The 23,104-nt window shown below is 39.4% G+C and overlaps 2 protein-coding genes across 2 annotated transcripts; both read left to right on the top strand.

Moving 5' to 3' along the window:
• The first annotated feature begins 1,945 nt into the window (after positions 1–1,945).
• Positions 1,946–8,723, top strand: cenpk (centromere protein K). The gene is made up of 10 exons (XM_072383762.1): positions 1,946–2,024; positions 2,259–2,360; positions 2,461–2,517; positions 3,791–3,854; positions 4,140–4,186; positions 4,288–4,370; positions 4,484–4,582; positions 4,761–4,896; positions 4,977–5,030; positions 8,047–8,723. The coding sequence occupies exons 1-10, from the start codon at positions 2,016–2,018 to the stop codon at positions 8,200–8,202; spliced, it is 807 nt and encodes a 268-aa protein (XP_072239863.1). The 5' UTR covers positions 1,946–2,015; the 3' UTR covers positions 8,203–8,723.
• A 1,030-nt stretch (positions 8,724–9,753) lies between these two features.
• On the top strand, positions 9,754–18,942 carry LOC140305467 (stromal membrane-associated protein 1-like). The gene is made up of 10 exons (XM_072384359.1): positions 9,754–10,021; positions 10,462–10,595; positions 12,424–12,509; positions 12,617–12,692; positions 12,773–12,835; positions 12,952–13,027; positions 14,184–14,311; positions 15,788–16,004; positions 16,561–16,898; positions 18,269–18,942. Exons 1-10 carry the CDS (start codon positions 9,904–9,906, stop codon positions 18,401–18,403), a joined length of 1,371 nt encoding a protein of 456 aa, XP_072240460.1. The 5' UTR covers positions 9,754–9,903; the 3' UTR covers positions 18,404–18,942.
• Positions 18,943–23,104: the final 4,162 nt, after the last annotated feature.

The following is a 23,104-nucleotide window of genomic DNA, read 5'->3' as shown; positions in this document are numbered from 1 at the left end:
TTAGTCGAGTTGGTAAGCAGATTTTCCTCCACTGGAGATGATGATGGGTTTTGTTGAAAATAGAGGCACCAAAATTAAGAACTTACTATTTTTAAGTGGGGATGCGAAGCAGGAATGTAAATAAAATCCTGACAAGCTATTAATAGTACATGAATATACACCTCCACAATATCTGTGGGTCCGCAATGCAAGCAAGTTAGAGATGACCATTCTGTTACTTGGTGGCTTAGATGATGAACCTATTGACTGCATATGAGTGATTAATATTTCTTAGAGGAATACAGAGCTAATAGATACAAACTAAGTGCACACAAAGCACAGTGCTACTGAATTAGAAGCATGAGAATGTAACACACCCTTCAATGCGACTGAAACAAAAGACTGTTTATGTTCAGACAAATTCTGTTCAAGACTTTTTTAAAAAGAGGACAAAAAAGAAAAGGAAAGTACAGATAATGCCAAACTTCAGTGAACTGCTGGGCCTAAAAAACGAGATAAACAGCGACACCTGCTGGTGTTTACAGGAAGTAACTGCACTACAGTGAGGAGGTAACATGCCATTTGTGCGTTCGTGTGAGTGCTTGTTGTGTGCACGTGTGTAGAAATATATTAATTTATTGTACTTTCTATTAGTGTGCTTAGACTGATAGATTGTGCAACGCTTGCACTTAATAGAATAACATAGATTTATATTTCCTGTGAGGAGGCAAGTAACACAAAGCAGTTGAATGTAATAGAAAAGAAGCACTGAGGTAACTTCTTCAATAAAAAAAAAATAAAATAAAAGATGGAGATACATTATAGAGAGAAATTGGTTGTTGAGGAATCAAATTAACTCAGTTTGATTGAACTTGGCTCTTGTGTTTTCAAACGGGTTTCTCTTTGTAACTCAGTGAATATCTCTCATTAGACTTACTGTAGAACTGATATCACTATGTTCTGAACAATAACACAAATCTCTTTCCAGAAACTCGCATCTCAGCATTGTGTGCGGTGGGTCCTTAAAAGATTCGAATAAACTGGACAGGTGGAGGACAAAAGAAGAAGTGTCAGGCCTAAAAAACTATCGACAGCAGATGAACAGTATCTGAAAGTGATGTCCTTAAGAAAGAGGAAAAAATCCAGCAAAGACCTGACAGGACCTGAGAGATGCATCTGGAACTTCAGCTGATCCATCTACTGTTGGCCCAAGCCTCATCAGAAATGGTCTCCATGGAAGGGTGGCTGTCAAGAAGCCATTCTTAAGGAAGGGAAACAGGGACAAAAGGCTGAGCTATGCCAAATGACACAAGAAGTGGACTGAAAATCAGTGGCAACAGGTCTTATGGAGGGATGAGCCCAGAGCCCAGAGCCCAGAGCCCGGACCTCAACATTATTGAAGCAGTGTGGGATCATCTTGACAGAGAACGGAACGAAAGGCAGCCAACATCCAAATAAGAGCTTTGGGATGTCTTTCAAGAAACCTGGAGAACTATTCCTGAAGACTACTTAAAGAAATGACTGAAAGCTTTTCTGAGGGTTCAGGCTGTGTTGAAGGTCATTCAAACTCAACAGAATAGTACAAACCCCACCCTTTGCATTATATACTGTATTAACATATATCTTTGCACGTTTACTGTTATTCTGGAAATGTATAAAGATCATTGTTAATGTATGTGTTTCATGACTATTTTACTGTTTAAATGTTATACAACTTTTAAAATAGGTGATTTGTCATAAGAGTCAAGGTTTTCGCTGTTAAGAAAATAAAAGATTGGGGATCACGTTTAAAAACGCCACAGTGCTTACACTTTAACCCACAGTCCATGGGAATCAGGTCAGCATGCGTACAGGTGAGGACGCAGACTTTAAAACATCAAACTCACTCGCTCATGTAATTGCGTATTCGAACGCAGTATCAGCGCTCCTCAACATTTTTCTGTCGCACACATGACGTCATCAAAGTTGGCGGTATTTTGAAAAAGAGGCAACGTCTGTTCTTGTTGTTCGTGTCGTGTATTAAAACTGTGGATTTCATGACTATGGTAAAATTTTATAGTCCGATTCCTCCTCGTGGTTGAGATATGTGCCAAACAATGCACCATACGGTGTTTGCACGTTTATAACATAATATCGGTTCTGTTAACCTGCGCTAATCTCAGTTTAACTTTTCTGGAGCAGAAAGTTAACGTGAGCTAACACAGATAGCGTTACATTTTGTCAGTGCTTTCCTTTTATTAGAAAATACACGTTTCGACTTGTATTGTTTCCATGTTCAGGCTGAGGTGGCAGGGGGTGGAGATGCAACATCGCAGCTGTCAGAGGCCGCTCAGTCGGAGCTGCTGGAGATGTGTGAGGAGCAGTTTACTTACCTGGAAAAGGTAAACGTACTGTTTAACACAATATCCTGCACGGGTTCTCTGAATTTAACCATGCGTTGGATGTATTTAAAGATTGTGTGTATGTGTGTCTGTGTTGCAGATTCAGAATGAGATTATTCTCTCTGAACCATATTTTTGTGAGAATCAACAGGAACAGGTGAGACCATTTTCACACATGGATTGTGCACTTTTTCTGCATTGTATTGAAAATGTTTCAAACATTGTAAGCAGTTAGTTTAAATGTCACAAAAAAGTAGCATGTATTCCTATTTATACTTTAAAAGTGACTTGTTCACAAAGTGAAGTGATGATATTCATCTTAAGGCTATCGCTAAAGCTGCATTTTCACCAAAAGCACCAGGACATAAACGGCCTGGGGCTGTTTTCTCCAGTAGCTAAAAGATTATTTCAGCCGTTGGTGGGTTGCTCTTCCACTAAGGTCTGAGGTTCGGGATAGATGAGGCCAATAAAGTACACCAAAATGTATCACTCCACCGTGTCTGTGCTCGACAGAGTCTCGGTGCTGCCACGTTTAACCAGGAAGTCCATCTCAGCTGTATTAACTCAATATGTGTCCAGTTACACATTCTTATGCTGCTTTTGGTGTTTTTATTTGTGTATAGCAGCATAACCACTGTTAAAAGATGTTATAAAGTTGCGGTATGAAACAAAACCCATCTTCATCCAGACAGGCCCTTGCGAAGAATTTCAAAAGTAATCTTCATCCATAGTGAGAAACACAAAGTTGCAGATAAGATGGCTATTTGGGAAGCAGATGAATGGTTACTTGGGACTGGGACTGTTGTGGAGATGTTGCTAAACTCTTGTCAAATATGTTTACAATTAGGCTATTTTTTGTACAACACAAAAATTAGGATTCTGTTCCTGGTACCAGGAGCAGAATCCTGGTAAGTGCTATATCTATATATAGATATAGATCTATAACTGTCCAGGGTGTACCCCGCCTCTCGCCCGCTGGGATAGGCTCCAGCCCCCCCGCGACCCGACAGACGAATTAAGCGCGTATAGAAAATGGATTTCTTTTTTTTATGTAATAGATTTAAATAACATCCGTAAATGTTTGTACTGTTCAAGTTAAGATATCACCAAATCTTTCTGAGACCTGTTTTTGTGGCATTCGGAATAATCTTTTAACTATTTATCTTAAAAACAAAATAAGACGGGTCGATTTTCTCTCGTTTTGCTTTTCTGTCCATTTCTGTTTGAAAAGCTTTGAATAAGAAATAACAAAAAGTTTCTCAAGGAATGTATTTAGAGTCACACTATGTCTAACCAATCTCTGAATTAAACTAAAGCAGTCTCTCTTCATACTTTTTCAAAATATGGTCGGGGAAATGCTTATTTTGATATTTGTTTATTGAAATAACTTGATCATCCTTTAATAATTTGTGAATATTAATCACCAACAGGCAGTGAACAGACTGATGGCAACAGAGGCTGAACTGAAGCAGTGGTTGGCAGTGGAGCCGAAATGTAAGTGCTCCACGTATTCTGCAGGGAAAACCGTAACCATAACATTATTTAAATATTTGCAGTTGAAATGTTGATATCACAAGCCACAGCCAAAGGTTTGTGCTACAGTTTGTATTGTATATTACTGTGTGATGAGAGCGTCTGATTTTGTGATATAAATCTTTGATTTCAGGCTTTCAAATCAAATTGTAGTCGTACCTGTTGTTAAATGCTGTATTTAATGTGTGATGTTAGATTTTATATGATTAAAATGTTTGTCTTTATAATTTTCTTTGCTCCATCCAGTGCTGGCAGCAAATCCTCAAATTTTACTTCAAGCTGGAAAAGAGGAGGTGGGTTTATGTGTAAAATGCTCTGAGAATCCACTTATAAGTTCCCATAATAAGACTTTGTGATTTTCATGCCATTAATTTCCTCTTTTTGTTTTCTGCAGATGCTCAAGCTGTGCTCTGAACTTGAGATGGTTGTTTCTTGTTGTGAAGCCAAGAGAGACAAACTGAGAGAGACCAAAGAGCTGTGTGTTACATTCCTTATTGTATTTTAGAGAAGCATAGAAATGTTTTTCAAAGTTGAATGAAAGAAACACTTCAAAGACACTTTCCTGTGTTTTACTCCCCTTGTTTTTGTAGTGAACAGAAATGGCTGGAGGAAAAGAAACAAGTGCTTATAGCTGCCAAGGATGACGCTGAACGACTTAAAATGGAAAAGGAGACATTGTCGGAGCTTAAGTGAGTGTTGGTGGCAAAGTCGGTTTAAACCAAAAGAGTGTTTTCACTGCAGATGACAACAAAACCCATTAAAATGATCCAGTTCTGTAAAGATGAGGGAATCTAAGTATACTTAGATTAAGCTGCTAAACATTATAGAAAGAATAGACTTTTGATGTGTGGATGTGCATCATCCCAGTGTGCTGCAGGACACCAAGGCAAAAATCCAGAAAATGAAGGACTACCAGGAAAAGCTGATGGAGTCTCTGGGGAACGTACTGGAGAAGCATGTTCCTCTCCCTCAGAATGAAACCAGCACAAGCAAAAAGAAGAAGGTGCAGTGAGCGGCTGTTTATGACAAAGTTGTGCTGCTGCTGCTTCACTCCACTTCACAATCTTTCGTTTTCTTTTGCAGACAACTGCACACGAGATAAGTGAGGACCTGATTTCACTCAGTGAAATTCTGGAGGTGGGTTTGCACACACAACAGAATCGACGGCAGTGTCCGAAATCTTTTGTTTCCGTACAACCTGTTATGATCCTTCAATGATGGCATCTCCAGTATCTGGGATAAGCGACCGACTCTGTTTGAACATTGAAAAAAGACCATTGACAAAAACACTACTTCTACAAAGCAGCATGAAACTTAGTTATTTTAATGGTTTGGGATGAACTAAGGGAGGTGACTAATTCCAGATGGGGCTTCCATGTATCCTGGAATGACTTGGAAGAGGCCGAATGTAAGAATCAGAGCTTTTAAAGAATCTCCTCTCTCCAGTGGACAGTAAATTTTGGCTTATTTCCCGTTTGTATTGAGAATTCTGCAAAGAACTTGATATTGGATTAAGTTGTGATGGACATATTTTGAGGAAGACTGAACCAAATAGACTTTTCTGAAAAATAGTTTTAATATCTTTCACAGAACTTGACTTGTTGGTCTCAGCAAAAAACATAAATTGCAACAAATTTATAATAATTCAGATTGTAATAACAAATATGTGCCTCTGTTAAATAATTAAACATTAAATTTGGGTCAAAAGGCTTTTTTTTAAAAATATAATAAAATGTTTCTGTGCAGCATAATCCTTAATTATTGTTTGGTTATTCCTTAGTGACTGTCGTCATGAGACTGTGCCTGGTGGTAGCTCTGGGAAAACATCTTCACGGGTTGATCCTTTAGAGGGAAACAGGCCTGATGAGCTTTTTTCCAGCAGCTGTTTGACATGTAATTAATAATTCTAGCAACGTTTGCCTACATTTTTTTAAGTCACTCTTTTCATTGCCCTGTGTGTTGTACATATTGGCTCAGTGGTAACAGATTAATCATTAATAATAATGTCAGTTAGGTTTGAAATGCATCTTTTGCAGCTATAAACAGTCAAAATGTCGCCGGACACAGCGACTGCTGGGTTGCAAACTCTTTGTCCACTCTTCAACAATATTGTGAAGGAGCAGCTGCAACCAGTGTTTGTTGGTTATTGAAGTAATAAACAAAATGAACTAAGACAGCTGTTAAACCTTGCTGTTTTAACCTCGTGAGTAGAAAAGTGAGTCTAAAACATTTTTAGTTACTTTCTGTTATTTTGGTTCCTGTCTGTACATAATAACTGGCTGTCACAGAATATAGATCAGAGGGTACCAACACAATTCTGTTTCCTTTTTTAATGTCCAAAATATCAGATGCTCACATCAAAACCGAGGGTTTGATACAGCAGTATCTGCTACCATATTACATTTCAAGGACGAGACATGCTAAGAATATTTTGATAAAAAGAGGTGCTTCATGTTTAAATTATTCAGGGTTTTCTGAAGTAAACAGGGTCTAATATTTGGTTCAGTGTCTCTTATCCAGCTGCACCTTGACCAGGTGTTTTTGGAATCTACTCACAAGCTTTGGGGAGAATTCTGGTTTAATATTTGTCCACTCCTATCTGCAGAATTTGTACCTTTAAATAACATCCTAATATCTTTTTCCAGGACATTTTGAAGGCCACTCTAAAGGCTAACTGTTGGCCTGCTTCATCCATTACACAACCAGTTTATGTGTGTTTGGGTTCATTGGCCTGTTGGAATACTAAACTTTGTCCAGATTTCTAGTCTCGTTGAGGTTTGAGATAATGCTGAAGAATTCTGAGGTTGTCCTCCTACTTTATGAAATCCACTTTGTTCAGTCTACTAACTCCACCACCTGCCAAACAGCCCCAGAGCATGCTGTCTGCTGCGCTGAATGCCTCATATTTGCTCCTCAAAAATACCAGTTTACGTAACTTGAGGAAAAACGAATTATTGTGTTCGTCCAGCCAAAACCAGGCTTTGAAAATGTGTGTTAATACGTTAATCTGACTGAAATCAAGGTTCTCAACACTGGACTAACAAACCCAGATAATGAGGTTGGTGATTGAATCACTCCTGCATGTAAACGCTCAAGTAGATTCAAATGGGCCGAGGGGCTCCACACATCCTCTAGAGTTACATCTTTTCACATCTTCTTGTTAAAAAGAAGAAAAAAGATATTGAACTGTATGTTAATGCTGCTGAATTCCCAATTTTTCTGTATTTTGTCAGAACACAGCAGAAACTGTGATTTATAAGCAGCCCATTAATGTTAACTCATGGTCACTTAAAGCATCTCCAGGCTGTCGCTCTGCTCTAATAAAAATCCTGATTTTTATTAAAAGAGAAGAGATGAGACTTTAGCAGTGACTTAAATATCTCTACAGTCTGAGCATTGCGTCTTTGGAAGGGTAAAATGTTCCACTGCTGTGGATCAATTGATTTTTGCTGATTTTTTCAAAATGGAAATTCCCTACTTGTGGAAATAGTTGGTACTCTTTCTCTGATCTGCACTTTGAACTGTCAAACAAAACAGTTTTCATTTTCAGCATCCATTTTCTATACCCGCTTAATCCAACTCAGGATCACGGGGTGGGGGTGGAGCCTATCCCAGGTGTCATTAGGCGTGAGGCGGGGTACACCCTAGACAGGTCGCCAGTCCATCACAGGTCCACTCAGAGACAAACAACCATCCACACTCACACTCACTCCAAGGGTCAATTTAGAGTCACCAATTAACTAAACACGCAGGATTTTGGGCGGTGGGAGGAAGCCGGAGAACCCGGAGAGAACCCACGCATACGCAGGATTCAAAGCAGGACTTCTACTGCTGTGAGGCAACAGTGCTAACCACCATGCAGCCCTCTATTGATTTCAGAAAACTCCAAATGAATTCAAACTTCTTAGATTATGTCTTCTTTATGATAGATTTGTACTGGACAATCATTCTGAACTTTGTAAAACAAAAGAGGAGCTCAAGTACAGCCCAATATTGCCATGACATGCATGTCCACGATGAGTGTGTGTAAACTCCTGACTGAACATATCACATGAGTTGCAGGTTGCAGGAATTGGATGAAGTAAAACTAATTGTTTCATGCAGTATGAAGATGCGGATATAAGAAGCAGTTTTGCTTTCTCACCACCTGCAGGTGCTCATGAACAAGGCCCTGAACACACCGCATGACCCCTACGTTACAATAGATAACACATTCTGGCCACCGTACGCAGAGATGCTGCTGCGCTACGGGATTGCGGTGAGACATCAGGAGAATAACTTCAAGATCCGCCTGGAAACCTTCTTCTAACGTGCTGATGCATCAGGATTCTCAAGCACCGCTTGTTTAGCACAGTTGTGTAAGATGATACGATGACCGATTGTGTTGGTAAAGTAAGAAGCTCGGTTTTTAGTATCTATGTGTGTATCGCAGTTATAAAACGTGTTTTTTAAGTTGCTCATTTAGGCTTCAAAAGTAGTTTTTAGATGTTTTTTTATTAACCATGTGTTGTTTTAAAAGGTCTAGATTTAAGTTTGTGTGTAATTCCATCAGATCATTTTTCCACTTTAACAGGTTTGAGATTTGAAACTCTTCTCCAAAACTTCATCTTATATTTGACCATATTTACATAAATGTTTTCACAAGATTGGCTTATTTTAATCAGTGTTCTTCAACCCATTGATGCCAAATACATGCCATGTTGACTCGGGTCTTAATGGATTGATAGTGTCTTACTTTTTACATTTTTTAATTGGACTTAACTTCTGTGACTGTCCAGTATTGGTGTGCTGTATATATGTAAATTTTGCTAACATGTGTTTCATATATTCTGTTGTTTAATAAATTTGGAACTAAACTTCAGATGTTATGTTGCACGTTTATTAGTTTAATTATTATTTAAGTTTCCACCATATGTTTAATTCGATCCAGATCCAGACTGTTTGCTGGCCGTGTCACATATCAACTGTATGTCCTTCTTGAAGAAAAGTTTGGCCGCCCTTTGCTCTGTGGCAACATGGATTATCATCCTGAAAAATGACTTTAGCATCACAAAACAACCTTTCAATGGAAGGAATGAGAAAAATGTCAATCATTTTATTGTAGAGGTGCTGACAGCTGTCTCTCCTGGTCCTTTACCTGACATCAAACCCATCGATATCATCAGTGATCGTGGAAATGTGCTTGTTTTATTCAAGCCGTCATATTTACGTTTCATTGGATCTGAACCAGTTCCAGCATCTTCTCTTCATCCAAACCAGACTGGTGATTCATCCCTGAATATGAATTTTATCCAACCATCTTTGACTTCCTCTGTTCAGCCCACTGTAACCTTGTTTTCGTCTCTTTAGGTGTTAGTGACGTTTGGGTTTTCTGGATAGAATTCCCCAGTTTCTTACAGCTCAGTCACAAACACCAACTCCCGTTTCTTTGCACGAAATTTTAGACACAGCTTATTGGTAACAACCATCATCTCCACTCCGAGTTTAAATACCCTCTGAAGAAGTTTTATAAACCTTTTCATTGTTTCCACTGACAGTTCTGTTGTTGGGGCCATGTTTCAGCCAGGTGCAGCGGCTTGCTAAACTCTCCGTGCACACTCATTTGCATAGTTAGACTTGTGCAGGCATTTGTTTTGGAAATGCAAATTACAAGCTGAGTCATCTGGAAAAAGAGCTTGCACAAAAAATCGTTGTAGTCTCAAATGTAAAATGTTCGGCTTCAAAATAAAGGTTTTTTTTTTTAGTCATATGTGTGTTTTGTGATTGTATTACTCTCAATTCTTCAGACTGCATCAAATGACGTCACAGCCACAGTCCAATCCGGTGCGGCCGCCGCGTCAGCTCTAAAATTCTTGTGGGCGGAGAAGAGATTCCGGTTCCGGGTTTTTTCATATCCCAGTCGGAGGCTTTCAGACCTCTGATTATGAAATTTTATCGGAAACTTCTCCCGACTGACGATTGATTAAAGCAGCGTTTCTCTCATTAAGGAAGTCCCACTCGAGCCGTGACCATGACGACTCGTTCGGAAAGAGAGAAGGCCCAGAAACTTAACGAGCAGCACCAGGCCATCCTGTCCAAAATGCTGAGGGAGGAAGACAACAAGTACTGCGCCGACTGCGAGGCGAAAGGTGCGGTGTTAAAGCTGTCGACCGTTTTTACGTTTTTATATTAAAAAGTTGGCACTTAAATTCAAAATCAATCGGTGATACAAACTAACATTACAGCATCTGCGTTATTTAGCTTATCTAAGCTAACCGGCTAAGTTGTAGCTGGCTTAGGCTAGTCAGCTGACATTTCTTCCTCTTAAGCTAAACTAAGTGGCTAACTAGCAAGCTAACTTCTGTAAATCTACCTAAGTTGCTCCACTGCTTCTCCATCACCACCCGCAGTCTTTTCCTGTCGAGTTTAACAAGCAGCTGCAGGTCTTTCGAGGAAACTTGAGTCTTGATTACATGTTGGGCCATTTATAAAGGGCGCAGGGCTTCCTTTGGTCTCCTGAAGTCCAGGCAAGATCAAGCCGATTCATGCTTTTTTCCTCCTTGGTCTGATGGTGTGCTGTCATCAACAGGTCCGAGATGGGCATCCTGGAATCTGGGAGTTTTTATTTGCATTCGGTGTGCAGGCATCCACAGGAACCTGGGAGTACACATATCCAGAGTGAAGTCAGTCAACCTGGACCAATGGACCTCAGAACAAATCCAGGTAATGTTTTCTTGTTTGTTCAATTATAAAATGTGCCGCTGCATCTTTATTTAATTTCCTTTGGTTTCTGTGTTCTAGATAACCAAAATAAACACGATAAGGTTTTTTTGCTACAAGTATTTCCTTACAGCTTTGTCTCAACAAAAGCTGAGCTGTAGGGTCAAACAAAGAAATAAAATGACTTTCAAATTATTTAAACTTTTTTTAAGTCACCACAGCGATGATCTAATGTTGAAACGGGGAAATTCAGTACTGTAAATGGCTGATCTTGCCTAAGTCAGTAACATGATTAGGCATGAAAAGACGCTCTTAATATGCTGAGAGATGTGAACAGCTATGGGGGATCACATGATGCCATCCAACTCTTTTTCAGAAAATATCTTGCTCGACAGGGCTGAGTTTAACCACAGTCTGAGTGCCAAACTGATGTGCCTGAAGTCCAGATCCGTCATCTGTTGTAAACATTTGATACATCATGAAACGTGAAATATGGCAAAGCAGCTGTTGAGCAGTTGACATCGGATATCAGACAGTAGCAGGAAAACATTAGATTTTCAAAACACGGGCCCTAAAAGCTGAGTCTTATCAAGAGTAAACGGAAGGGAAGCAGCAGAGTCTCTGCCCCAACTTTTTTTAAAAATGTTTCACTGGCATTTAAGAACAATAATTGGGTCGGCTTTGTCATGTTTGCGTTAAATTAAAACTTTAAATGAGCTGTAAATCATAAGTGTCAAACATCTCGGTGCCTGTTTTTTTTTTTTTTCGAAACAGGGATTTATTGTTTCTCTGCCAGCAGCCATCTGTTGCTGCTCGACAGTACAGCAGATTTTACATTTTAAAGGAATGTTGTTCATAATTTTGCTTTGCCTCCCAGTAACAGTGGTGGAAACTTGATAAAGCCTGAATGGTTCGATTCTGTGCTGGACCAGCTGCCTAAATCATGCAACTTTCAGGCCTCTTTCACACATCAATCGAGCCTTGTAGTTGAAAAAAGGACATTCTTGTCAACCCGCCGCTGTTCCTCGACGTAAGTCGCACATGCCAAACAGAGGCGTGTCAGCCCCTCGTGGACGTGTCCTTACAGAAATCAAGCCGGCGTCACGGAATCAGCTGAGTGACGTTAGAGTGATGAATTCTGACATTCTGGCTGTAAACCAACGCAAGGCTGGTCCATTTCCCCTCTGTTGCCACCTCCCATACTGACTCAGAGACACATTAGCAGTGGATCAACTCAAGAGGCTAAAGTCTATTATTGCACTTTTGTAATGAGTACTCTTTACTTATGTAAGTTGGAAGTTTCCATAATGACCAGTTTTTAACAGCAAATTACTGTCAAAGTGAACATCCAAGTCATAGCTGCAAAACATTTAATAAAGATCCAAATTGATAGTGCATGTGGAAGATAAAATGTTGCATCAAAGAAAGTCTGCAATGTAAAGTAGTGAAGCACAAAATAATTGATGTAGTGCAGCATCTTTAACTGAAATGAAATGAAAATGTAATGAAATGTACAATCAACAAACATCTTTCCACGCTCTTAATTTGTAGCACAAACTCTGTTTTAAAGTTTCCTAAAAGTAAGCTAAGATAACCCTGATGACATCACTGCTGTTATCTTGGATCCAGCTCCAGAAACAAATTTGGATTGAGGGTTTTACATTTTTCTTCTTCTTCTGCTGCTGTTACAGATGTTTTTTTAAAATTCTTTTTATCTGCTGGGTCGATGCTACGATGAGCAAACTGATTATCACATGTCAAATCATGCGATTCATGTAACCGTATGAGCAGTTTTTTTTTTTCATTTACACCTTTATTTTGCCCTTTTCAGAGTATACAGGACATGGGAAACACCAACGCCAGGCGGCTTTATGAAGCCAACCTTCCAGACAGCTTCAGAAGACCTCAAACAGACCAGTATCCTTTTGTTCCATCAGCAAGCACAGACATACGAGTGCCAAGCGGTTTACAGGTGTTTATTTTTTGCCCTTTTATTGTGCTGTTCTTCTTAACTCTTCATCCAGAGCAGTTGAATTCTTTATCAGGGATAAATATGAGAAGAAGAAATACTACAGCAAGAATGTGATCAACGGGAGCAGTGTATGTATGAATCAAAAAGTTTCCCCTTTGGATATGAAGCAGATTTAGCTGCTCACTGTTCTTCTTCTCTGTTATTTCAGCCAAAAGATAGTAAGAAAGAGAAGGAGTCTGATAGAGGGAGCAAGGTGTCGTCTTACACCAAGGTAAGAGTAGCATGCAGTCCTACATTAAAGCTTTATAAACTCATGTCTCTGAGTTGTATTCGGATGTTTGCTCTGTTTGTTCCTCTTTTTGACTTTTACAACTATTCCACTTAAAGAGTGAAGAGTCCAGGCCAGCTCCCAAAATCAGCCCTGTGAAGACTTCAGAACCTTCTGTGAACCTACTAGGCCTTGGTGGGTATCAAATACATACACTGAATTATTATTTAAAGTGGGATTCAGACTATACTTGTTTTCTCATCACAGACTGGGAATTCCTCGTTATTCCTGATTATCTGAATCCACATCGTGCGTGCCTGCCACTTATCAATCATAGTTTGTTGGAATTTTATTAAGCATGCTTACATTGCACTAGGAAAAGCTAATTATTGTGTTAGTCTGACCAAAACTGGACTTTTAAAATACATGTAAACATGTTAGTTTGACCAAAATCACACGAAACCAAACTTCTCAAAACTGAGCCAGCGCACCGAGATAATGCAGTTGTGGCTCCTGCATGTGCAAAATCTTGACTGTTTTTACATCCATAACGTCATCTTCAAACTGCTCGTGGACGCTGTGACTCCCTCTGCTCTGTAGCAGAGCTTCAGTGAAGTCCTTTCAAATGTAGTTCCTCTAAACAACGTTGCATCAGAAACTACCAAAAGTGTTTTGTGAGTTCACGAGAGGAAGTTCGACAGCTGCTGACTCGGTCAAAAGAGCGACAGACTGGTAACTTCTTGTTTTGTTTGAAAAGTTGAAGTAAGATCCAGATTTGACATTTTTGGTCGCTCGGTGTTGAATATACCAAGAAGTGGTTAGACTGGGGAAATTTGAAACTTCATTAAAAGATCGTAACAGTACAAATGTTGGGAATGCAGCAACTTGTTCCTGTTGCTGTGGGTTTGTTTGCATGTATAGTTTCTTAGAAAGTGAATGTCTGTAATGTGAATATTTCAGTCTTGATGTATATGCAACTCTTTGGTTTGAATGTTGACGTTTGCGATAAAGGGCTTGGGTTAACATCGCGTTATTATTATTTGAGCATTGCATTATTTAAATGGCGTGTTTGCTGTTATGTTTCCTTATTCAACTATGTTCTCACTGTGCGGGCCGTCCTGCAGCTATGTGAAAGCACGGCAGTTAAACATCTACAAAGAAATGCATATTTTTACATTGGTGAACATAAACAGTCTTGTCTACATTTAAAAGGAATTCAGGTAAAATATAACTGGGAAACTGTCAGCGAATGATGTTATCCTGAGTCAAAGAGGCCTCATAGGATGTTGTTTCCTATGCTGTATGCCTAACTTCCACCTGTATAACCAGTTTTTCTTCCTCTCTGGCACAGACGCACCAGTCACTGCATCGACTAACAATGGTAGCACGAGCACAAGCCAGAACAATGACCTGGATATATTCGGCCCCATGGTATCCAACCCCCTTCCTTCGTCCACATCCGCAGCTCAGTTTTCTCAGGTAAAACTAAGCAAGGATTCCCGTTTGGATTTAATTTTGATTTCAGTGAACTGCTCAGCTGGACTCTACAGCGACTGGAGCCTTGTTGTAAAACTGAAATTAATTGTGCACTAAAAATAAAAGGGCATATGATAGGCCACAAGACAGCAGCCCAGATGCTGAGACAGATTTAATTCAAATGAAAGAGTAGCAGGAAACAAATGAATGAAAGAATTAATGCAAGCTCTGTATTAAAATGGTTTTATTGTTTTTAATTACCATTGATCATTTGTAAAATGGAGACAATCATTAATTATTTTTTAAGCCTACCGAGATCTGGAGTCTTATCTGTTCATTTATATGTGGCTGATTGTTATATATGAGCCACTTTCTGTATCTTAGCAACCATACTTTGTTATGGTTACATTCATTTTGGTACCATCCATCATTTGTGCCAGACTGTAAAAAGAAAAGCATGTGGGAGGAGAGTCAGCTTTTAGCATATCGGATGTAATGGTTGCTACATCAAAGCTAGCATATCAAGGCCATGTTGGTGGTTTGTGAGAGTATAATACCATTCAAAACATTATTATTATTTGATTAGCAGGCTTTTTTTTCCCGCAAAATAGCAGCTATGAGGTGGAGTAAGTTGAGCTACGTTGGAGGTGGAACGAGCTGAAAGGAGGCAGCAACACCTGACTATTTATTTGCACTATTTCTCAAGCAGTAACTGTTGTTTTTAGGTCCCTGATGTGACAAAAGATTCTTTTTACATTTGAGATGCATCATATTATTTTGAGCAGCTATTATTTTAGCTCAGTTTTAGACTTGGACTCATATTAACTTACTTAATGAAAACTAATTCATCTTTTACATGGGTTTGATTCAGATTCAGTTAGATGGTCAGTTTAACCCCAGACCCCGTTGTCATATTTGCATTCTGATCATTTAAATTGATTCAAAACATCCTGAAATTTTGCTTGGATGCTCTTCTCTCCTATTTTCCCTTGTCTTGAGGACCACAAACCGTCTTCTCATTCTGAATGTATGACGTGTTTTCTGCTTTCTCTGATGAACACAAATCTAAAGAAGTATCGGTTATGATGTAAACTGAGAAGTTTTAGACCGCGTGTAAGGATGAAATAACTAGTTGGGGATGAATGTGACTAAGCTTTTTGGCTGCACCACACAAATGCAGGAGAATTGTATTAAAGGTAAAATTATATTCAGAAATGGGCGTGTTTGGTAGAAGGTAAGAAAACAGACTGTTTGACTCTGGTGAGCTTTCTATCAGGCTCAAACTTACATAATGTGCAGCTATATCAAAGCACAGTTAATCACAGAACCTTCTTTATTATGATAGCCTGCTTGTTAGTTTTCAGCACAGAGCCTCACATACTGCATGTAAACATGGTGATGATGCATCTTAAACAAGCAGTCAATCTGTTTGTCTTCATGAGCACTGGCTAAGCCTCAGCGTTTCTCACCTTCTTCCAGGTGAGCTCCAGTAACTCAGCCAGCACTCCAACACAAGCTCCGGCAGCGGGGGCGGTAGGAGGCGGAGCCAGCTCAGGGTCAGGACAGGGAGACTTTGACCTGTTCAGTGACAGCAGTAGCACCACTAAAGCTGAGGATGGGGCCAAGAAACCTCTGTCCAAGGACTCAATTCTGTCCCTGTATGGAACCAACAGCATGTCCCAGCAGGCCCCCCCTGGTGAGGACCCGAACTGCTCATACTATACTGTTATTTACAACGATTTTGAAACTTTTACACGATTTTCCCCAAACAAAGTTGAAATCCAAACTCTGGATGCTCTCCAGAAACAAGCAGCAGCGTAACAGCTGTGCTTTTAACGGGCAAAATCTGGAATTAAATTAGTCTCTTTGGGGACAAAAAAGGTTTCATTAGACATTTAATAGCCGCTTTTTTATTTAAACAGTGGTAATATTCACTTATTTTTTTAAAATCTCCTCCATATCAGTTTTGGTTCAACAACAGCAGTCTGTACATCTGTGGGTGTCCAGTGAACAGGAACTGCTCATGACTTACTTGGCATTGAACTTTAGAAACCCCAAGAGGAATATCTTTCTAACTAAGGCAGCGCTGAGAGCAGGGACTATGATAACGTCACAAAAAGCAAGTACATACTTGCTTGTATTTAGCAGTGCAGTCACACAGCCTTCCTAACCTCTCATCCTGATTAACGGGCTCTGATTTTTGGAAATCCGTCAACACCTTCCTCACTCTGAATATTATCTTCTCCTCTCAGCTGGCATGTTCATGGGCCCCTCTCAGATGCAGTTTCCTGTCCAAGCTCCTGCTGGTTATCAGGCCTTTCATGGCATGGGCACAGCCATGCCACCCACCACCGTCATGGGCGCTATGATGGCTCAAAGCGGCGCAGCCATGATGGGTCCCAATCAGGGCATGATGGTTGGAATGACCATGCCTAACGGGTTCATGGGGAATGCGCCCGCAACTGGTATGATGGGCATGGCCCCCAGGATGATGGGACCACAGGGTGGTGCGATGCCAGCTGGCATGGTGCCCGCTCAGGGCATGTACGCCATCCAGCCAGGGCAGCAGGCTCAGTGGAACATGGGTCAGGTATGGAGACTGCTTGAGCTGCTGTGATTGCTTCTAGCTGCATAAATAGTCTCACAATGTGAAAATGCACTGCAGAATTCCCAAACAGTGTTTGTCTGTGCTGCCCACTAGATGGCAGCACAGACATGACTTCGGAACAAGGGCTGGGTCCCCAAACCCTCTTTCTAAGCAGATTGGTGGGTGCTTTGAAAGTTGAAAAGTGACAAAATGACATGTTCATGCTAAAAGCACTGTAAGAGTGTAAGATGTTTGGAGCTGGGAAAAATAAAAGCTACTTTCACAAGATGGTAAAACGGAACTAAGAAGCAATAGTTAAAGTCTTAAGTAGTAGTTTGCTGCAGTATTTGTTGATTATGCCACTATATAAAACATTATGCACTTTTTCTTTTCTTTGGTGGTCTAGCCACGGTCTACTGCAACATGTTATACTGATAACATGTTATAGTACATGTTATACTGATATAACATGTTATAGTACATGTTATACTGATATAACATGTTATACTGATAACATGTTATAGTACATGTTATACTGATAACATGTTATAGTACATGTTATACTGATAACATGTTATAGTACATGTTATACTGATAACATGTTATAGTACATGTTATACTGATAACATGTTATAGTACATGTTATACTGATAACATGTTATAGTACATGTTATACTGATAACATGTTATAGTACATGTTATACTGATAACATGTTATACTGATAACATGTTATAGTACATGTTATACTGATAACATGTTATACTGATAACATGTTATAGTACATGTTATACTGATAACATGTTATAGTACATGTTATACTGATAACATGTTATACTGATAACATGTTATAGTACATGTTATACTGATAACATGTTATAGTACATGTTATACTGATAACATGTTATAGTACATGTTATACTGATAACATGTTATAGTACATGTTATACTGATAACATGTTATACTGATAACATGTTATAGTACATGTTATACTGATAACATGTTATACTGATATAACATGTTATACTGATAACATGTTATACTGATAACATGTTATAGTACATGTTATACTGATATAACATGTTATAGTACATGTTATACTGATATAACATGTTATAGTACATGTTATACTGATATAACATGTTATAGTACATGTTATACTGATATAACATGTTATAGTACATGTTATACTGATATAACATGTTATAGTACATGTTATACTGATAACATGTTATAGTACATGTTATACTGATAACATGTTATAGTACATGTTATACTGATAACATGTTATAGTACATGTTATACTGATAACATGTTATACTGCTGTTAATGCTCTAGTGTTACTCAGGGTGCTGATTTCTGTAACATCCTCAGGTGAACCAGCAGATGTCAGGGATGACTCTGAATGGCGCAGGAGGCCAGATGGCCTTCGGTCAGCCTCCGTCGGCCATGGGAGGTTGGGCCGCCGCCGGATCTGGCCAGACTCTGAGCACACAGCTATGGAAGTGAGCCTTCGTGCGGGTCGGTGGTCGGGCAGAGTAAGAGTCGAGGCTGCAGAAAGTGCAAAATATAACTTGTGCTTCTCTGCACCTTACTATGAACTGATGCCCATTTCCATCACGGACCAGCCTTCAGAACATTACAGTTGTATCTCTCTATTTCTCCTTCTCCCTTTCTGTCTCTCTTTCTCTCTATTGTGTGAGTGAATTGGGAGTTATACAGGATTATAGCCTGGCAGTTTCTGCCTGTCGTATGGTTTTTGATCATAACTTTTATTTTCCTTTTTTGGAAAAGAAAAAAATTACAAGGAAATAACAGTCCCAACATCGACATATCAGTAAAGCTGCAGGACCAGTTACACAAGCTTTTATTGTATCACTGTATCATTATAAGATTATAGAACATTTAATTGAATAGTATTTAAAGGGAGAGGATATGACTACCAGCCAGTCAGTACTTCTTCCAAATGTACAGCGCTGTATAACCTTCTTTTAAAGTACTTGTGGTTCCCCTATAAAATTAAAGTGGTAATAAATAATTTGCCTTCATGTGTCGTCTGTGATTAAAGTTCGGCTGGCAGCTGTTTTCTACAGTTTCACCTTCACCTCATACACAAGTGCTGCATCTAAATAGATGACATTGAGACATACTGTTGGAACGAAAAAATGCGTAGTGCAGCTCACTACTGGTGACGCTTGAGTCACTCTGGATGGGGAAAAAAAGTGTTTGTGACCAAAATCAAACCTCAACTCAATTCGGGTCTGCAACAGCTCTCAGTTTACGTTGGGTCTGCCACAGATTGGCATTTAGCTTAAAGTTTACCAGAATGGGAAGAAGTTAAACTATCCAAATGTAATTAGAGGGCCTTAAGCAATATTTTGAAATGTTGAAATTTCTACTGTTTAAAGTGAAAAAACAGAAGCTAAACTGGTGTCTTGTTCACTTATCAAGAAGGCTCATAAGTGTACTTTTAGAGGTGTCTTTGATGTTAATACACCAGTGTTACCCATGCTGACTTCTGCATCAGTGTACGACACTGTACTTCGATCACTCTCAACCTAAAACACTTTGTTTTAGCTTTGCTCCGCTCTCCTGGTTCAGGAAGCTCTGCAGTCTTCAGTAAAACGAAAGAAACCCATTAAATGGCTGAGGTTTTACCACTGGGTCTTCGTGATGATTCATTTTAGTCAATAATCTTTACTTCCTTTTGCTTCTGAAGTCAGTTTGACATTGTGTCTCCTCATCATAGCATAACCACATGGCTTCTTTAACTATCTTTATTTCTGGACCAAACTAACTAGATGAGTGTTGGACACTAACAAGACGACACATTTCAACCTGTGCTGTGCTGTATAAGTTTTTATCAGTAGCTATAACTGAGCTAACGAGTAATAGCATTCACCAATAGCATTTTGTTTTATCACATATTTAGATTTGTGATATTCAGATCTAGCAAGAGTGGGCAGACCTTGAACAAAGTTAATTTTCACCTGATTTCATGATCTGATAAATACTAACTTAAGGTCAGAATGTTCAGAAGATGTGTGATATCTTTAACAACGGGTCAAATAATTCAGGCTAAAGAAACAGTGCTTGTGCTACTGTGCATTTCTCTCTTTGAAAAGAAGAGATTTTAGGACATGCCAGTAATCTTTGTGATATTCATTAGCGGCAAAAGCAAATTATATATATACAGGAAATAACTAGTTTAGTTTAGTGAGATGTCCAAGTATTTTTCAGGAGCAGTTTTCTGTGGAATGAAAATAACTGTTGGTGTGCACATCCGAATTTATATCTTTGCAGTAGTTTTGTTTGCATGACATGGTGTCTCAGCCAGCAGGAAGGAATGCTGTGGTTTTTGGTTTAGTTGAGAACATTTTCATTAATCTTGGCTGCAATCTATGCCTCAAAGGGCTGGTCACTTCAGTGAGCTGAGACTGTGGCTCACCCAGTGTGAAAGGAAGCTCTGACTTTGCACTGGTTGTACTGGGCTACAATTAGTGTGATATCCAAGACTGGAGGGAACACACACAGTCACAGAGCCACTGTTATTAACATATGATTCATCTTTCCTTTGAAGCACTGAAACTCACAAGAAAAGTCAACTTTGAAACACTTTGTGCTCAGATGATTTTGACATTAAATCCTTTCAAATTGTTTTCCTGTGAACCTGTGTAGTGTTGGAATATCTACTTTTGGAAAGTTAAGAACAATTGCTTTCAGAAATGCTTATGATTACTTGCAACACCATAAAAGATATGAAACAATATGTCTAGTATGTAAAATCTAATTCTGCCTCATTTTAAATTTCTTTCTTTTAAAGGGACATTTTTAGAGAGTCACATAATACATGCTCAAAGATGAATGTTAGGTTTACCAGGAAACAGTCTGTCCTCTAGATGGTAGTATTGTCATATTGAAAACCCCCAAATGGATAGGCACTCTTTTTTTCTACAACCCAACTCTGTAACAGAATCAGCCGGGACAGTCACTGTGGGCACAGAGCTGTACTGTAAACCCAGTTTGTCTGCCGTGAGTCATTCAGTGGAAAGCTTTACTATGGTCACATAATTTCAGTTGCTTGGTCTTTGTGCAGTGCTAGGAGTGCCAAAACATTTCAGCCACACTCTCCAGTGTACTTCCAGGAACAAAGCATTTGCATCCACAAAACTGTTAAATGAGTCTGTCTTTGCAGGAATCCTTTAACATTAATCCATTACTGGATTTCTGTTCATAACCAGAATGCTGAGAAAACATGTCTGCTGATGATGCATGTTCCATTTAACAAGTGCATGATGAATTCAACCAGTTTAAGACATGATAAATCACTTTCACAGGGTGCGACATCTGCTTCTCTGTGGTTTTGAATCAGGTTCAAATATTAGTCTGATCTGAGGAGTGTTCAGTGTTAGAGGGTCTTTTGCCGTACAAGTGACAACTCATTGTTTAAACATACATCAATCAGCCATAAAATAAAATAAAATAAAAACCAATGACAGATAATGTTAGTGACTCTGCTCATCTTGTTACAACACAATGTTCTGCTGGGAAAACCTGTATCCTGGCGTTCACATGGATGTCACTTTGACAATTGGCACATACCTAAATATCTTTGCAGACCAGTCACACCCCCCTCATTGCAACAGCTCTTTGTTAATGGAGAAGCCTCCCTCAGCGGGACAACAGTGGCACCCTGCAAGAACTGCTTAGAAAAGGGCTCAAAGAACAAGACAAAAAAAATCTGAAGTTTTGATCCGGCCACCAAACCCACCCAGATTCCACACTAATGGTGTCTGTGGGAGGCAAGCCCAATTCACAAAGACACCATCAAAAAACCCACAGGGCCTTAAAGCTGTATTGTTACAAACCGGCGGTGCCTGGACCAGTCAGAGCACTTTAGAAACATGAGGCAAACCCACTCAATTTCATATGGGTGGTCATATTGTTATGGCTGATTGGTGTACAGGAACAGAGCACCTGGTGGCAGTGTACTGTAGCAAATATTTTTGTAAAAAAGTTTTTTTTTTGTTGAATGAGCGGCTAAAATTACTTAAATCGCAGTTCTGTTTATTGTTTGCTTTCATCTCATAACACATATTTAGCTGATTCTTATGCACATTTCACTTGGCACCACACTTTCCTTCCCATCTTAACATGTTTACAAAGTGCTACTTGAAGAGCATTAAGAGTAATGATATAGTTGCACAATGAATGCCCTTGTGTTGAAGTTTATTGTAGGACTAAGGCACACTCAGAATTTGGAAAATCATAGTCATCCTATGTGTTTAAAGCCTGGCAGTTTTGTGGGGAAAATGTGCTTCACTCTGCCTCGCAGGAGTTTTGATCAGTCGTTTATTACATGGGGTAGTTATACTCTGTATCTAGTGTGTCTTAAGAGGGATTTTACTAGAATGTATTTCTTTTAAACACCAACATATATAGCTTTTTGTATCTTCACCCAGTGCACATCCACCCAGCCCATGGGAAGCTTTAAAGAGAACGTGGTTTGAAAAATATGTTTTACAGTCACTGCAGAAAAACAACAGGATCATACCTATTCTTTGCCTAAGCTCAGTCTTACATGAAATAATGTATCATCTGTAAAACTGCCTTTCAGTAAGTCTGTACTGGTCTTCAAGGTCTTGGGCTTTTATGCAGGGAGTGTTTCTTTAAACCAGCTCTACCTGTTAAATTCCTTTCTTTTCAGCCAGCCTGCGCTGCCAAATCAGACCCACATGTCTTCATGATAAAAAGCACTGGTTGCACACCGGGAGACCATACTCAGCAGTGTATTTTGTTTGTAAGAATAAACTGAAAGGAGGACCAACAGGCATGCAAATAGATAAAAGCCTTGAAATGTATTTGGTCCTGTTCCATTCTGTACTTGTCAACTGTTCCTACTCTTTGCTGCGACTCGAGCCCAGTTTGAAAACTTTCACAGTGTGGTCTGATGCCATACAGGGCTTCAGACCTTTAGCAAAGAGGTTAGGCATTCCTCCCAGCGTGTGAGTCAACCTAACACTGCTCCAGAATAGAGTACCCCATCCAAGTGAAGAATGTTCCTTCTATCTCCTGCTGCTGATGGACTTTTTGACCCTGTGACATCAACATTGCTGCTGATATGGATGTTGTCAGCCTCCAGTTTAACTGTTCCAGATGTGACTAATACTTAACTAAACATTTCACTGATATGAAGATTAATTACAACCG

The sequence above is a fragment of the Leuresthes tenuis genome, unplaced genomic scaffold (genome assembly GCF_036924035.1).
Source record: "Leuresthes tenuis unplaced genomic scaffold, fLeuTen1.0.hap1 SCAF_4, whole genome shotgun sequence".
In the NCBI taxonomy this organism is placed as follows: domain Eukaryota; kingdom Metazoa; phylum Chordata; class Actinopteri; order Atheriniformes; family Atherinopsidae; genus Leuresthes; species Leuresthes tenuis.
This window is presented reverse-complemented; position numbering and strand designations above follow the sequence as displayed.

Excerpts from the sequence above, each read along its gene's own strand:
- cenpk (XM_072383762.1), top strand. Across the intron at positions 2,361-2,460 it reads AGTTTACTTACCTGGAAAAG|ATTCAGAATGAGATTATTCT; the intron begins GTAAACGTACTG and ends TCTGTGTTGCAG. Across the intron at positions 4,371-4,483 it reads CTGAGAGAGACCAAAGAGCT|TGAACAGAAATGGCTGGAGG; the intron begins GTGTGTTACATT and ends TTGTTTTTGTAG.
- LOC140305467 (XM_072384359.1), top strand. The coding sequence starts at position 9,904 with ATGACGACTCGTTCGGAAAGAGAGAAGGCCCAGAAACTTAACGAGCAG. Across the intron at positions 12,510-12,616 it reads AGAAGACCTCAAACAGACCA|AGCAGTTGAATTCTTTATCA; the intron begins GTATCCTTTTGT and ends CTCTTCATCCAG. Across the intron at positions 16,005-16,560 it reads GTCCCAGCAGGCCCCCCCTG|CTGGCATGTTCATGGGCCCC; the intron begins GTGAGGACCCGA and ends TTCTCCTCTCAG.